The sequence below is a fragment of the Trichoplusia ni genome, chromosome 20, assembly GCF_003590095.1.
Source record: "Trichoplusia ni isolate ovarian cell line Hi5 chromosome 20, tn1, whole genome shotgun sequence".
NCBI lineage: Eukaryota > Metazoa > Arthropoda > Insecta > Lepidoptera > Noctuidae > Trichoplusia > Trichoplusia ni.
This window is the reverse complement of record NC_039497.1, coordinates 5,292,063-5,306,679: the sequence shown is the minus strand read 5'-3', so window position 1 is coordinate 5,306,679 and position 14,617 is coordinate 5,292,063. Positions and strand designations below refer to the sequence as shown.

General features: G+C 40.6%; 3 protein-coding genes across 8 annotated transcripts in view; 2 read left to right on the top strand and 1 right to left on the bottom strand.

Annotated features, from left to right (window-relative positions):
* The window catches only part of LOC113503669 (bone morphogenetic protein receptor type-1B), a 59,393-nt gene extending 56,429 nt beyond the window's left edge, over nucleotides 1-2,964 (top strand). For 2 of the 3 annotated variants that reach the window (XM_026885707.1, XM_026885706.1), the window contains exons 2-3: nucleotides 64-251; nucleotides 394-2,964. In XM_026885707.1, the coding sequence (XP_026741508.1) occupies nucleotides 64-251; nucleotides 394-1,650 (1,445 nt within the window). In that variant the 3' untranslated portion in view covers nucleotides 1,651-2,964. The remainder of the gene's footprint in view (nucleotides 1-63; nucleotides 252-393) is intronic. The other variant, XM_026885708.1, reaches the window with a different exon arrangement.
* Nucleotides 2,965-4,172: 1,208 nt separating this feature from the next.
* On the bottom strand, nucleotides 4,173-6,368 carry LOC113503671 (RNA-binding protein lark). 3 transcript variants are annotated; one of them, XM_026885714.1, is made up of 5 exons: nucleotides 6,211-6,368; nucleotides 5,413-6,086; nucleotides 4,870-5,141; nucleotides 4,534-4,575; nucleotides 4,173-4,455 (listed from the first exon to the last, which is right to left on the bottom strand). In XM_026885714.1, the coding sequence occupies exons 2-5, from the start codon at nucleotides 6,076-6,078 to the stop codon at nucleotides 4,407-4,409; spliced, it is 1,029 nt and encodes a 342-aa protein (XP_026741515.1). In that variant the 5' UTR covers nucleotides 6,079-6,086; nucleotides 6,211-6,368; the 3' UTR covers nucleotides 4,173-4,406. The 3 variants fall into 3 exon arrangements, with proteins under 3 accessions (XP_026741515.1, XP_026741516.1, XP_026741514.1); XM_026885715.1 differs by having other exon boundaries at nucleotides 4,933-5,141; nucleotides 6,206-6,365; XM_026885713.1 differs by having other exon boundaries at nucleotides 6,206-6,363.
* A 723-nt stretch (nucleotides 6,369-7,091) lies between these two features.
* LOC113503670 (stress-activated protein kinase JNK) overlaps nucleotides 7,092-14,617 on the top strand; it is an 86,028-nt gene continuing 78,502 nt past the window's right edge. For both annotated transcript variants that reach the window (XM_026885711.1, XM_026885709.1), the window contains exon 1: nucleotides 7,092-7,252. The gene's annotated coding sequence lies outside the window, so the exon portion shown is untranslated. The remainder of the gene's footprint in view (nucleotides 7,253-14,617) is intronic.

Here is a 14,617-nt window from a genome sequence, read left to right as displayed (position 1 = left end):
AGTAAGTCGTCATATACATATATTTGATTTGAAGTAATTAACAATTAGTAATTGTATTTCCAGGCCGGGGCCTAGTGTGCGAGTGCCTGGGTGCCAGCGCGTGCCCTGACGGCGCGGCCAACGGCACCTGCGTCACGCAGCCCGGCAGCTACTGCTTCGTCTCCGTCGAGGAGGTGCTCGACGACAATGGGCTCGTCGTGCTCGACCGCACCGCCGGCTGCATGCCGCCCGACGAGTCGGGGCTCATGCAAGTGAGTGCCTTCATTATTGTTGACAAAACAGTTTTTGGTTGTCTGCAAATAGTCACTTACATTAAGTAACAATTTTAGTGTTAAACAATGTTATTGTGGATCTACAAGGATCCTCATTAATATAACCGTATATTTATTTCAGTGCAAAAGCTCCCAAGTGCCTCACCAGCACCCTAAGGTGATAGAATGCTGCAACGAGAGCGACCTGTGCAACCGGCGGCTGCAGCCCCAGCTGGCCGAGCCGCCGCCCGACGTGACGGAGACGCCGGGGCTGCACGGCGGCGGCGGCGGCGCGGCGGCGCTGCTGGTGGCCGCGGCGCTGTGCGTGGCGCTGCTGGCGGCGCTGGCCGGCTTCCTGCTGCTGTGCCGCCGCCGCCGCCGCGCGCACAAGCGCCCGCCCTCGCCGCCCGCGCCGCTGCCGCCCGACGTGTCCTCGGGCTCCGGCTCCGGCCTGCCACTGCTGGTGCAGCGCACCGTGGCCAAGCAGATCCAGATGGTCGAGTCTATCGGCAAGGGTCGCTACGGCGAGGTCTGGCTCGCGCGCTGGCGCGGCGAGCGTGTTGCTGTCAAGGTTTTCTTCACTACCGAAGAGGCATCGTGGTTCCGTGAAACTGAAATCTATCAAACTGTACTTATGCGACACGAAAACATCTTGGGTTTCATCGCTGCCGACATCAAGGGAACCGGGTCCTGGACTCAGATGCTCTTAATTACGGATTACCATGAGAACGGCTCGCTCCATGACTACCTACAGACCGTGGTTCTCGACAATCACAGTTTGATGACCATGGCTTACTCCATAGTTAGCGGGTTAGCACACTTACACATGGATATTTTCGGAACGAAGGGCAAGCCGGCGATCGCGCATCGAGACATAAAGAGTAAGAACATACTAGTGAAGCGGAACGGGCAGTGCGCCATCGCGGACTTCGGGCTGGCGGTGCGGTACGTGGCGGAGCGGAACGAGGTGGACATCGCGCCCAACACGCGCGTGGGCACGCGCCGGTACATGGCGCCAGAGGTGCTGGACGAGAAGCTGGACGTGAGCAACTTCGAGGCCTTCAAGATGGCCGACATGTACTCGCTGGGGCTGGTGCTGTGGGAGATGTGTCGGCGCTGCGCCACGGGCGACAAGGCGCAGGACGTGGAGCCGTACGCGCTGCCGTACGCGGGGCTGGTGCCGCCCGACCCCAGCTTCGAGCACATGCACGCGCTGGTGGTGCGCGGCGGCGCGCGGCCGGCGCTGGCGGCGCGCTGGCGGGCCGCCGCCGCGCCCGCCGCGCTGGCCGCGCTGCTGCCCGAGTGCTGGCACGCCGACCCGCGCGTGCGGCTCACGGCGCTGCGCGTCAAGAAGACGCTGGCGCGCTACCACGCCGACACCGCCGTCAAGATGCTCTGAGCCCGGGCCCTTCCTGTTCTGCACTATTTATTACGACTCCGCGGAGTGACACGCTGCGAAGCCCCATCGATGTGAAAATTCAGTTCGACCACCGTTCTTGTTTAAATCTCAGTATTGTTAAGTTTATTCGGATAGCGGGCCGCCCCTCGGTTATGACTGACTTATGAACGTTCCCGATGGAATCTCTCGTCGACTGTACGATTTTGATTTTAGTTTTGTTCTAAAGTAATGTTTTATTTTATTACTGTTACTTAGATGTAATGTTGAAGTGATTCTATAAAGAAACATTTGTTGTCTTCCGTTTGTATAAGCAATGGTAGTGTTCGCGTGGAGGCAGCTGCGGTATGGGAGTGTACATATGAAACAATACTCTGTTTACGTTTCTCCTGTATATTAGGTCACTATTGTGAAGTGCCCTGCCGACGTGCGACATGTATTGTGATATTTTGACAATAAGACGCCTTTATATTCGTACAAAACAAGTGTTGCTTTCAAAATTATTCACGTAGCCGTGGAACATGCATTTTGTATTCATATTTGTGTCGGTACAGGTAGCTAATGTGGATTGTACTTAAACAATGATAAAAAGACTAATAGTAGTGTGAGTATTAAATATATGTAAGAGTTTCTGGTTTGACGCGGTGTTCTGTAAGGGCATGGTTCGCAACAGACCCGCCGACGTTGGACCATGTCTCGAGTGCCTGCGACTTACGAGTCACTAGCGGACCTTGTGTACTATAAGTACACCTCTGCCTTGATGAGAAGGCGTACTGTTATACACTCGTGTTGTGTAGCGACGTCCTTGGTCTGAAGTGCCTTACCTTACTGTACGAGTGTACCTTGTGACGACGATATAACTATTGAATCAGTTCCACTTGTGTATTACACTTACTTTGAATTGCTCATGAAGTATTTATACCCAATATGTATAGAATGTAATATTGAAAATGTTACATTACTGAATACTTGTAGTATATTGCCGCGAATAGACATGTCGAAGTTGTAGTTTCTTGTTCACAATGTTAAAGTGGTCTTACAGGTCTGTTTGTACGTGGTATGCTCAGTCCAGCTCACTTGAACAAATTCATGATTGGATAACAGTAATGGTCCTCGTGATGCCTATTCGCCGCACATGTAACGGCAGCTGTAATATAATGGATTTGAAAATGTTTGTAGATGTAGACCAAGTGACCGCCTAGCATTTACTCGTGCACACGCACCCTGTACAGTGTTTGTAAATATAGCCGGTAGCTGACATTGCATAGGTCTTTATAATACGTGTTAAGTTACAAATAAAACATTAATGGACATAGATTACGTCTATTTATTTTTATACCTCATCGACCTACTTCATAAAATATTTCGCCGACTGCCTTCGACGCATTCCGAATCCGCAAAACATCGGAAACCCAAATGACGGTTCCCTTTGAGTTTTACGTTGGTTTTACGCCTAGAGTGGGATAAAAGTATGTGGAATAATGTCTATTTTACAATGTTGAGTATGGTGAAAATTGGCAGAGCGATGGAAATCTGTGGTTTGGTACAAATCACGACTTGTTTAAAATCTAAGTACTAGTACTTCTAGTGAATGCCTTGTAGTACATTAAGCATTTTTTTAGATGCCCAGTGCTAGAGGTGATCCATAAGAGCTTTATGGATCTTTATGGAAAGAGCAAAAAAAAATATTTCATTTCATGTGGGGTTGCCAACCTTGGGTAAAATCTACCATTTAGGATAATTTTATACCGTAAAATAAAAGAAAGATATTTGACCCATGACTAGGTCCATGCCCATGACACGCATTCGTATATCACTAAAACGCATGTCCTGCGTCCCCTACATAGGATTGTGATGATTTAGGTGTGAAGGTCGGATTTCTAATTGTATAGAAATTTGGACTTAAAGGCGCCATAAATTTTATATATAAAATAAATTTGGAAAGCTTGAAGGCGCATATATCGTATTTATTATCTGTTCAGGAGTATTCTGCTCTGGGTAAATGTGCAAGGTGTGGTGAAAAAAAAATGAAATGGCAACACCAACTGAACGAAGCTTGACTTATTCAGTCTACTTGAAAACGAAGTGTACTTAAATAATCCACCGATCTCAGCAATTTTTTGTAATAAATGACACGAATATGTAACAAAATTAACTCGGTATTTAAGATTTGGAACGGAATTTCACCAAGCCAATTAGTATGAAACTATGGACCTAAAAGGTTCAATAAGGTACAACTTCATCCGTTCAATGGAGATAGTACCAACCTATGATAACAGAGGTCGCGCGGTGACACGTTCTCAGACATGACATTTGGTCCATGTGAACGTTTCTTCGATTTTTTCTTGCCATAGGGACTTTTCAGCATTGAGATTTGGAGAGAAGTGTTGTCGAGGCTAGGCAATTTCAAAAAACGGCTAACGCAGCTTGATTTGTTAGCCATTTAACAATTAAATGGTCAAATGTTCAAGTACAGTTACTATAGTTGAAACCAGACCTGTTCAGATGCAAATAAATTACACATGTGTACTTAAAATGATATTTAATTTTACTTATTTACATTCAGTCACAAGATACATTCATAAGCTTCCATGACAATCGCACATTTGTGGAAATCGCTCATCAGTCACTCCCACCTCAACTTATACAAATTATAATTACCTATATAAAACGGTACTAACTATTGTCAGCCAGTCAGTAGTGTGAATTACAATTGATGTAACTGAGCTTTAGACAACTAAATCTAGTCTAGTATTATGCTAATAAGGCGCGTATCTTCTGGAGGGCGATGGTCCACGCATGCCCGGCCTGAAACAACAACATTATTTGGTTAGCGAATCTAATGTTTGCAATGCAGTCAGCAAATTCAAAGTTTTAATATCTTACCTTCTGTCATCAAATGTGTCTCTGCTAAAATCTTCATACATTCTGTAGGGAAAGAGATAACAACATTATTTTGAGATGTTCAAGTCAATGAGGTTATTTGTTATTATTATAGTGATAACAGCTTAAGTGATTCCACTATTCATCAATATATTAGATGGCAATATAGTATGGGAGGTGAGAGTTGTGTTAATGAAAAATTTTGAAGAAAATTAAAATGAGATATAAATCATAAGAGTTGAACATGAAATGTGATGACAAATCTATAACTACATGGGTGCACTAGAAAGTTAAGAAATCAGAAATGGTAACACAACATTGACACAAGTCAGTTCTCACCCCCGGGACATTTGTGGTCCTTGAGGGGGACTTCGTCGGCTGTACATAGCATCATACGACGACCTCATGGATCCCATCGAGCTGCGCATGGGTGGCAGACTGGGCATCGGCGGCATCGGCTCACGGCGCAGTGGAGGAGACACGAAGTCTCCCCGACCACCTCGTGAGGCTCCCATCTCTAGCCCGCGCGAAGCTCCCACAGGGTACCGGCGCTCGAACAAGTCCCGTGGCGACTCGAATCTCGCACGTTCGTAGTACCCATCATATGGATCCTGGAGTAATAAATAAAATTAGTTCGAGTAAAACGATAGACATTTCATAACAAAATCCAATGCTTGTGTATGTAGGTATGTTATCAGCGTAAACATGACATAGTTTAGTGAGGGTGAGCAGCGACTGTAGCATCACCGAGTCCGATCATGTTATTTCGGCCCGGGTTAGGATCCGCGTGCGAAGACAGACTCTACGCGCTCGGCCTACGTGATGCATCGAAAGCGGTCAGATGGAAACCGACGGTTCGGAAAGTAAGAGAGAACGCGTTACCCCAAATCCTCCCATCATGCGATCGCGAAGGAACGGCGGCGGCGGCGGCGGGGGGTAGGGGTCGCGGCCGAAAGCTCGATCGCGGAAACCGTTTCGGTCTGGTCCTAGGGCCTTCGGGCACTCCTTAGACCAATGACCGCCCCGACCGCAGCGGTAGCACTGCTCGGGGTCGCCCATGCCCGGGCGCTGACGGACGCGGCTCGTTGACAGCTGCACCTTCATTGGCTGTCCGTCCACCATCATACCGTTCAACTCTTTGATAGCTTCGTTGACGTCGCCCGACGCGTCCAAGTGCACGAAGCCATAATTACGAACGATATCGCATTCGACGACCGTGCCGAACTTCTGAAACAGCTCGCGGACTTCGGGCGCGCGCGTCTTGTCCGTTAGGTTACCGACGAATATTTTGGTGGTCGGCGTAGACGGTGCCTTTCGGCTCTTGGCAGCTTCTATTTTGATTGCTTGGCCATGAACTATCTCTCCGTTTAAGAACTGAATGGCTTCGCGGCCGACTTCCTCGTTTTCCATGTGCACGAAACCGTAATTTCTGACGATATCGCATTCTACGACCGTACCGTACTTTTCGAATAGCGGTCTAAGATCGGCGTCCGTCGTTTTATCGGATAGATTCCCGACGAAGATTTTGAAAGTACCGGCGCCCGGCATTTTAGATTCTGAAACGCATACATAATTTGACGAAATGAGTCAGCAGCGTCCATGACAATGGAAGTTCGTATTACCGAGCAAAGTTAAGTATTTAACGATGTGTAACCAATTTGTAGGTGAAACTTACCTTACCCAAATAAAACTACGCGTAAACAAATCACAACTGAAGGAAAATAACACAAGATTATACAATTACTCAGGTTAACGTTTTAATCGCACAGTGAGCTCGAGCACAAAATGGCGACCTGAACTAAACAAATTGAAAGATCGAGACCGCGTTACTTGATTGTTGATTGGTTGGTACCCTTGAGTCTGAAAATTGTCATTGGTTGGTACGACTGTATTACGTTGTTGGGCACTTCGTAGTTTACGCGACTGATGACGACATTATTTCGATTCCACTCATTCATTCTCTTCCGTTTCCGACTTACCATAAACAAAATAAGTCAGAGCCATGTCAGAGCCAAAGTGGACAGCATTGTGATAAAGTAAAATATTCAGTGTCTATAAAGGCTTTGTATCAAGGTTTAACTCCGGAGAACCGGTTGTTGTGGCGAAACTTAGGCAAGGCATATAAGTCTAGATATGAAACTAGATAGACTGTATTGAATGTTGATTGAATAAATTCAAAGGTATACTTGGTTGCGTAATAATTTTTGACTGTTCACATAATATAAATGATGTAGCAAGAACTCCTGTTAAAAACAAATAATAATATAAAGTCACGACAGTTTTCCACAAAATTCTGGCAAAAATTCTAAAGACAATTTTATTTAATAAAATACAAAAAAGCGTATTTTTACTTTCTAGTTGAAACATTTAATTTTTCTGATTCCCATAACCGAAACTTTTGAATCATCTTCTCAGAAAGAGGATCCATTAAAAGTGAAATCAAATTCCTACGAAATAATATATTTATCCCATTACTAGAAAAGAAATAATATAAAATGTTATTAAATCCTTTATTTCCAAAACATATAATTATATAATGGTAACACTTTTTTCTAAATGGCAATAACAAAAGTTGAATGTCAAAATCCGTCACTCTGTCGACGTCTATTCATATAAAAATATTGAATAATTCGTGTTTTAAAACATTTTATTTTCGTGAGAACAGTGTTTTTGTTGCAAAACTATATATATGCTGCAATCGTGACCCTCCGCTTATTTATCGGTAAGTTCATTTTTAAATCTTTATTTTAGATAACGTGGGATGCGAAAATAGATCGAATGGCATTTTGAATTATTAAATTATTGTCGCTATTGCTAATTGTGTTGTCGGCGATAGTAGTGTGTTGTGGAATGCGGCGGCGGAATTCGAGTCTGGCTGTCTGCTACGTAAGCTTTATGTCAAAAGAGAAGTAGGAATTTATAGGAGGAACGTTATGTATGTATATTTTGAGATCTATTGATAGCGATACGGACGTCGATGTTGTGATACGAAAGTCAACTGATACAGTATTGCAGCCGGCGTTTCTACGACTTCTTACGATTAACTATAAACTTACATTGAAATAAACTGTTGTCTTGATACTCATGCTGTTCAAAAGTGGACTATTCAACTAAGGAACAAATATATGTCTATCAGTGGGTATTCCCTTTGAGTGAGCTTATTATTAACTCTCATAAAAAAGTAATAAGAAATTCAGTAATTCAGGAACAATTTCTAATTTTTTAATTTGTGTATAATGGGACTATTTATCGGGTGGTCTTCTCATTTTGTCTTTTATTCTTGTCACTTAGAATGAGTTAGCATAATGAAACACTGATCATCACAATATGTGCAAAAATATTATGTAGGCACAACAATTCATTACTAAAATTTTAACCAAATTATATTTTTAATATATTACAACCTTGAAGATTGCATAATTAAAAAAGCATATTTTTTATGCAAAATAAAATCTGAATTGGTCATTGCTGGTTGGATATTAATAATGTGTATTTATATGAGTTTTAGCTAATTATAGGTAATAAAAAATAATTGGTCTTATCAAGTTACCTGCGTCAGAATATAATAACTACAGCCAGGTGGTACAGTGATATCTATACTTATAATAAAATTGTCATTAATAAATATGTAACAGGTTTTAATATTATTACATTGTTGTGACATTATGTCTAAAGAATTTTAAAATGTGTTTATATTATTAAGATTGTATGGTAGTTAAACAAACAATAAACACAATATTTAATATAATTCCATCCATGGAAGTCTTCATGTAGCTAGAAAAAGAAACAATATTCTAAGGCCCTAATAGCCTGAATGAAGCCAAGGTGTGTTAATTGTATATTTTTCTCCAAAATTCAACCCATTTCTAATAGTTGTGAATTACAAAATCATATAAAATAAAAGGGTGGTTCTGACAAATGTAATTTTTAAAAATATATCACACAATACCTTTTCTTTTTGCAATGTTTTTTTTACTACAGAAATTCAATTTAAAAAAAATGAAGTTCATTGATTTTTGAGATTTCAGTTTATATTTCTGACAATACATAAGATATTTACTGTACTGGACTCAATAGCCTTTCGCCGTTCACAACTCTGAAATCAATGTCTATTCATGTAACTTTCTCAATGTACCTCGTACATTGGTGGTACATAGGTTTATTATGTTACGCGTTCTGCGGCGCAATGAATGACGTCGGTGGAAAGGATCGGTGCTGTCACGTCCGGTATCTGAGTACGCGGGTGCGAGAGAGAGGCACCTGTGGAAGAGGGACGGCCGTCGCTCGATACCGCTCGTATTGTTGGGGCGTCCCTCACCCCGCGCCGCGTTCAAGAGGGTTATATAATTTAGGCGAGGCTTCGAAGTTAGCGGGCTTTGCGATCTGGAGAAATGGCGGAAATTTAAGATATATGAGTACGATCGAAATCACCTTTATTAACAGAAAGTCCATTGAAATATTACCTCTTCAGTATGTGTATATCCACGTAACTACGGTTGCAAAATCTCAAGTTCTAAAATATAATTTTTATTTGCCAATTTTATCGGAAGGATTCATTGATATCAACGTCTACTAAACAATATGATTCATACACGGACGGTCTACAAGATTTTATCGAAGTAAGAGTTTGCATCTAATCTGGTCCTATTTAGGCATTAGTCATACAAAAACGTAATATTACGATTACAATTAGTATTGCTCGTATAGTAGATAACCGCTTGTCTCAAAGCCCGGCTCCTCCATGGGAAATGGTAGGAATGTATCCCCGCTACTATAGTAATTGGCTCGTGATATTCGCAATTTGAGACACAATATGCCGTATTGTTTCACGTAATGTACTGAAAAGAGGATAACCGTCATTACCTGGCCCACATTGTCTGGAGCCGCATACGCAGCCGCGTTCTCCTATTTTCCGTTTTAAGGTTTTCATAATTTCGCTGCCCACGCAATGTAGAGAGCTTGAGTCAATTTGTTTAATGTAAAGAGTTTGCCGCTTAAATGATAAATTTATGCGTAATCTAAACTTTCAAAACGAAAAACTCGAGGCAGTGGCAGGGTCCGAGTCCCCCGGGATTCATTGCCAGCAGTTAGCCACCTTTCGTTTTATATCCCACTACTTTGTCCAAGTCGCGCCTGTAATGCCAGCTGTATATAACACTGTACAAAAAGTTTGGTAACTCCCAGTTTTTTCTTAATTTTGATAGCAAGGTTTCCAAGCCGAAAAAATCTCAAGTCAACATTCATCCGAGTAGAATGGCAAAAAGTTATAAGAGTAGGTGACAAACTTAGTTCTTTTGTTTGTGCAAAAAATCGATGCGTAATCTAAAATGATTCATTTCGTAAAATTGACTAGATTTGTGTTAATGCTCCCGGTCTCGGCGTACTCTCGTTAGGTAATTGTTGTGTGGCCTCGGAAGATAATCTTTTTATGGAGCAATCAAGAGAAATGAGCCTGCCTAGATTCTAAATAGAGGTGTATTTGCGGAGTTAGAGCTGGCATTAGTTTGTATCTAAAGGGACAGTGGTATGAGGTAAATTACTCCATCTTCGAACGTATCAGCGTGTTTCTTGTCTGTTTAAATAGAGTATCCTTTTGTCATCAGTAGTATTTGAAGCACTTTTACATATTTCTTTCTTCACGCACTGGAGTTGAAACCAATTAAATCAGAGAGTTATAGAAACCAACGTCACTTCGTGAAACGCTTGTTTTTTTGCAACAATCGCCATATGATTATAAAAAATAGATTAACGATTAGGTGAATTAAAAGGATGTAAACTCTATAAAAATTCTAAGAAGGAACGTAAATTAATGTGTCGTTCATATAAATGTCGCAGAAGACAAGCAAACACACGAAACCCTCGTCACGGAACTTGTAAGTTCGGTGCTTAAATGTCATTGTACTCGCTGGCTGGAAACAAGACTGTTGCAGACATGTTCAATGGGAAAGTTTGCTGTGCACTGGCTTAGAAGATATGGGTATTGCTTAGACTACCACGCCGATAGTCCCCGATGCAGATGCGATATGAACGTAGATGATGTATTACCGGTCTCTCACCCGCTCTCCACAATATATAGTATGAACTATGATGTAGATAATGCATGCATCTTCCGTGGAAATTGATATGTTTGCGGGCCATAACTTATGTTTTGTGTAAAATATGAAGCATTCTTTGTGATATATTTTAACGAAAAATTGTTGTAGCAATTGTACGGCTGAATAGAAAATATTTGTTAAAGAGTTGACACAAACGAATCTTACACTTACTTTTTTAATGAAATAAATAAAGTTCATCGATTGATTGACTAAGTTTAAACTTTCGGTCATTGCTCGGTGACTCCAGTCTTCAGTGTTTAAAGGACAGGCATTAGCTAATGCTGTTTACTTGTTGTGTCGTGCTAAAATTCTTGAAACAAAATACTTTTAAGCATATATTTTTTTCCAAAGTAATCATTAAGTTGGTACAATTGTTGAAAACTGTTCTATTTGATGGCCTGTTGTCTACAAGACTCGTGTGTAATAGATTACTATCTATATCTGTTCTCGTTGAAGGAAATTAAATATAGCACTACCTAATGGGGCTACTTGTTCATTAGATGAGGTTACGTTTTAACTAAATCCCTTGTTCAGTCACGTGTACCTTAAACAAACCTGCAAGGGCCGACCTTATTAAAGATAAATGATCTTTTTCCCTTTTTATATTACACTGTAATCATGATAATAACTTGACCCACATTCATAATCTGCAATTCTCAAGAGATAACGTCCGGAAATTGTGCTCGCATATTTTTACTCTGAATCATGAAAACATTTATCTGTTGTTTCCAAACGCAATAAAACCGTTGCTTGTTTAAGTGTGAGTTGTTGCGTTAATTTATTTAATTAGTAACTGTCGTGTAATATTTGCACATAATTTACTGAAATATAATTGTGCAAAGTGTACTGTCATGTGATCCGTTTTTACGTGCGGTGCGTCATTCATTTTGCTCTTCACTTTCCTGTCGATAAGTTTGTCTAGAACCTGCAAGTAAGATTTTCATTAATTAAAATAGAAGTCTTCAAACTTGAATAAGTTAACTTCGAAAGTTGCTTAGATAAAACATTGACTTAATCAGTTTATTTCTAATAGCCTAGTGGAGGCATATTGTAGAAAAACGGTCAGAGATCAGATGAAACTTCTTTTTTAAACTTTCACATTACGCCATCTATTCTCAAACTAAGCAAAGCCTGTATTTTGAGTACTAGGCAATTGATAAACATACTAATACATTTCTAAATACATACATATTATAGATAAATTAGCCCCCACTGTAGTATAAAAACAGTTATTACAGCACAACAAACCTTTTTAAGATAATATCCAATTTTTTACGAAGATGGCAACTACCCAAAACGGCTGAAACGTACATTCATTAGAAATTCTTGCTTTGGTCTGGGCTAAACCACCTGGGGGGAAAGGCTGGCCGAAAGAGGCTCTTATTATAGAAACGCAAATTAGATGATACCGTGATTTAAAAAAGAGGTTCTATTTCCGCTTTCAGGTTACTACCTTCGCATTCAGGAATTGATGAAGTATTACTTTTGTAAGCTGCTGTTAATTCTCAGGCTTTCTCTACCACTTTAATTTGTAAAATAGGCATGGGACAAAATCCATATTCCATCATTTTTCGTAACATCTTTTATTCTGAGGTCATACAGCAAGTTTCGAGGGTTTTGTTTAGTTAAGAAATTTTGACAAATATTTGTGGGCAGTACTTTCTGTACCCGTATGGGTTTTGTTTGATAAGGATCTAAAGTCAACCTTTTTCGGGCCAATATAGTTGTCGTCTAAATGTTATTGAGTGTTTCCCATTGCCGAAGGGTCACGTGATGATATTTCCAAAAACATACTCATGTGACGTTAGTGACGTCATAAATAAATAATGGCTTATAATGTAAAAGGGTTATTTCCAGCATTGTTCGTGTGAATTGATCTCTGTTTTGGTTTGTTTGTTTAGTGATGGCTCCGGTATTGATCCGCTTCGACCATTAACTGGTAATCGTGAGATCCTATTACCTGATTACTCTTTTGTTATATTTGTATAGGTTTACTGTTGGCTTAATGATAGCTATGAAAATCTTTTGAAATAACAAAAGTAAATAGATTTTTTTGCTACAGAATGTAGAAAAGATTAAATGTATTCTTAATCAATTTGTGTTTTTAGCTAGACCTTTAATGTTATTTTTCTTAGAAGAATTGCTTGATTGGAGGGCAAGAAGCTCCTGCTGAGTTAAAAATGTTGCCTAGTTATGTTCAATCAGGAGAATGCATCCAATTTAAGACCTTCTTATAAAAGTAATTGAATTTATTTGCCTTTAATGAGTTAGTATTGATAATATTAAACATAAATTGGAAATTATCCCAATATGTGGGTGCAAGTTGAACTAATTTTTCTCATAATATTTAGTTAAAATCATTTTGAATCAGTGTTTAATAACTCACAACTTTTACACAAATTAGTCACGAGTGCTGCCCCCAGATTAACCTCACCCTATGCCCGCGTAAACACCGCAGCCTCCTGCCGCACTACATTACATAACTATGCAAACTGAATAAAAAACAACTGAAGTTTTATTAATTACTGTTCGAGTGCGAAGTTTTGAAATACCCTCTATCAATAAACTTAATTAACAGTACAATAAATTCTCGTCGTGTCCCATCCGCGGCAGCCGGCATAGTGGCGGGGTGCGCCCGGGCCGGCGGGGCTGGCAGGAGGTGGGGAGGCAGCTTCGTTCGACGTCAGTTCCATTGATCGCGTGTGACGTCACGCGGCCGCCGCCGCTACTGCAGCGGTCGCGTGGCCCGACGTTCGCGCCTTCGCCCGGGGCGCGTTCGGTTAGCTCCTTGTAAATGAGGCTGTTTGGTTTTCTGCCCTTGCCTGGTTGCGGTATGTAAAAATAGATTTGTCGATGTTTTCCTTCAACGTAGCGTTTTGTTATGCCGAATGGTAAGGCTGATGAAAATTGTACAACAGTCAAAAAGGAAAAACGTTTTGAAGAATGTTTTGAAATCGGAAACCTTTCAAAATATTTTTTCTGTCTTATGTTCCTTATACTCGAATGGTCTCATTAACGTATCCCTTTTTGAAAAGTCGAAACTTTCGATATAGCCTCCAGAAGTGTTTCAGGTAGTGCCAGTGGCAGTGTTTCAAAATATGCCTTTATTTCTATAAAAACATGGTTCAATTTGATTCGACAGGTTAGTCTCCGCCTGAGTGCTCCCTAGCAAAGTTGCTCAGTGTTTGAGTTACAAACTTCTCCGTGCCTGCACTCCTGCTCTACCGCAAAATTTAAATAAGCCTTCTAAATTTTATTTTTGCACTACTTTTTTCGTCTCGCTGCAGATATTTTCACTCTTCTTTTTATTTACAAAGTTTCCAGTTGTTCATTTCATTATAAACGAAGAGTTCACTATTATCTTCACACTTAAAGTATTATTTTATGAATATCATACTTAACTTGGCTTGTTCGCTATACATTCATAGGTCAGACTTTAATACTTGAGTATTTCATTACCCAGTTTAAATATTAAAAGATTATTAAACGTGGGACCATCTCCGGAAATTAACTTTCGTTTTTAGTCTACGGTATCGCGAAATGAAGTTTTAAATTAATTAAATCGCCATGATACCTTCTGCGAGGGATGTTGTGTTGACGTGCTAGCTATATGCTAATAGTGAGACGCGGAATCTGTTTTCCAATCTACATATGTATAACATGCATTGAAATTCCAGTGTACATGGCATGTCGAATTTTAACTCCTCCTTTCATTGATCACTATAAAAAAGTTCAGGCCATGGAACAATATGTACATCGTTTTTTTATAACCAAACAAATAAGGTTCCAAACTGAAGGTGTGTCTCTGAGCGAACTTTAATGGGGCTTTCACTCAAGAACCTCGAAAACCACAAGGGGTGGTTATACGTCATTACCCACCCCTGGCAATACGCGGGAAAGTAGGCATCGCTTTAAAAAAATATTTCTATCGAAAATTTAAATCTTGCGAAAGTAGATTTATAAATTACCAATATATTACAGACGTCCAAAGT

Coding starts and splice junctions, on each gene's coding strand:
- LOC113503671 (XM_026885714.1), bottom strand. CDS start 6,078: ATGCCGGGCGCCGGTACTTTCAAAATCTTCGTCGGGAATCTATCCGAT. Junction 5,142..5,412: donor GCATGATGGGAGGATTTGGG/GTAACGCGTTCT, acceptor TTATTACTCCAG/GATCCATATGATGGGTACTA. Junction 4,576..4,869: donor GGACCACAAATGTCCCGGGG/GTGAGAACTGAC, acceptor CTTTCCCTACAG/AATGTATGAAGATTTTAGCA.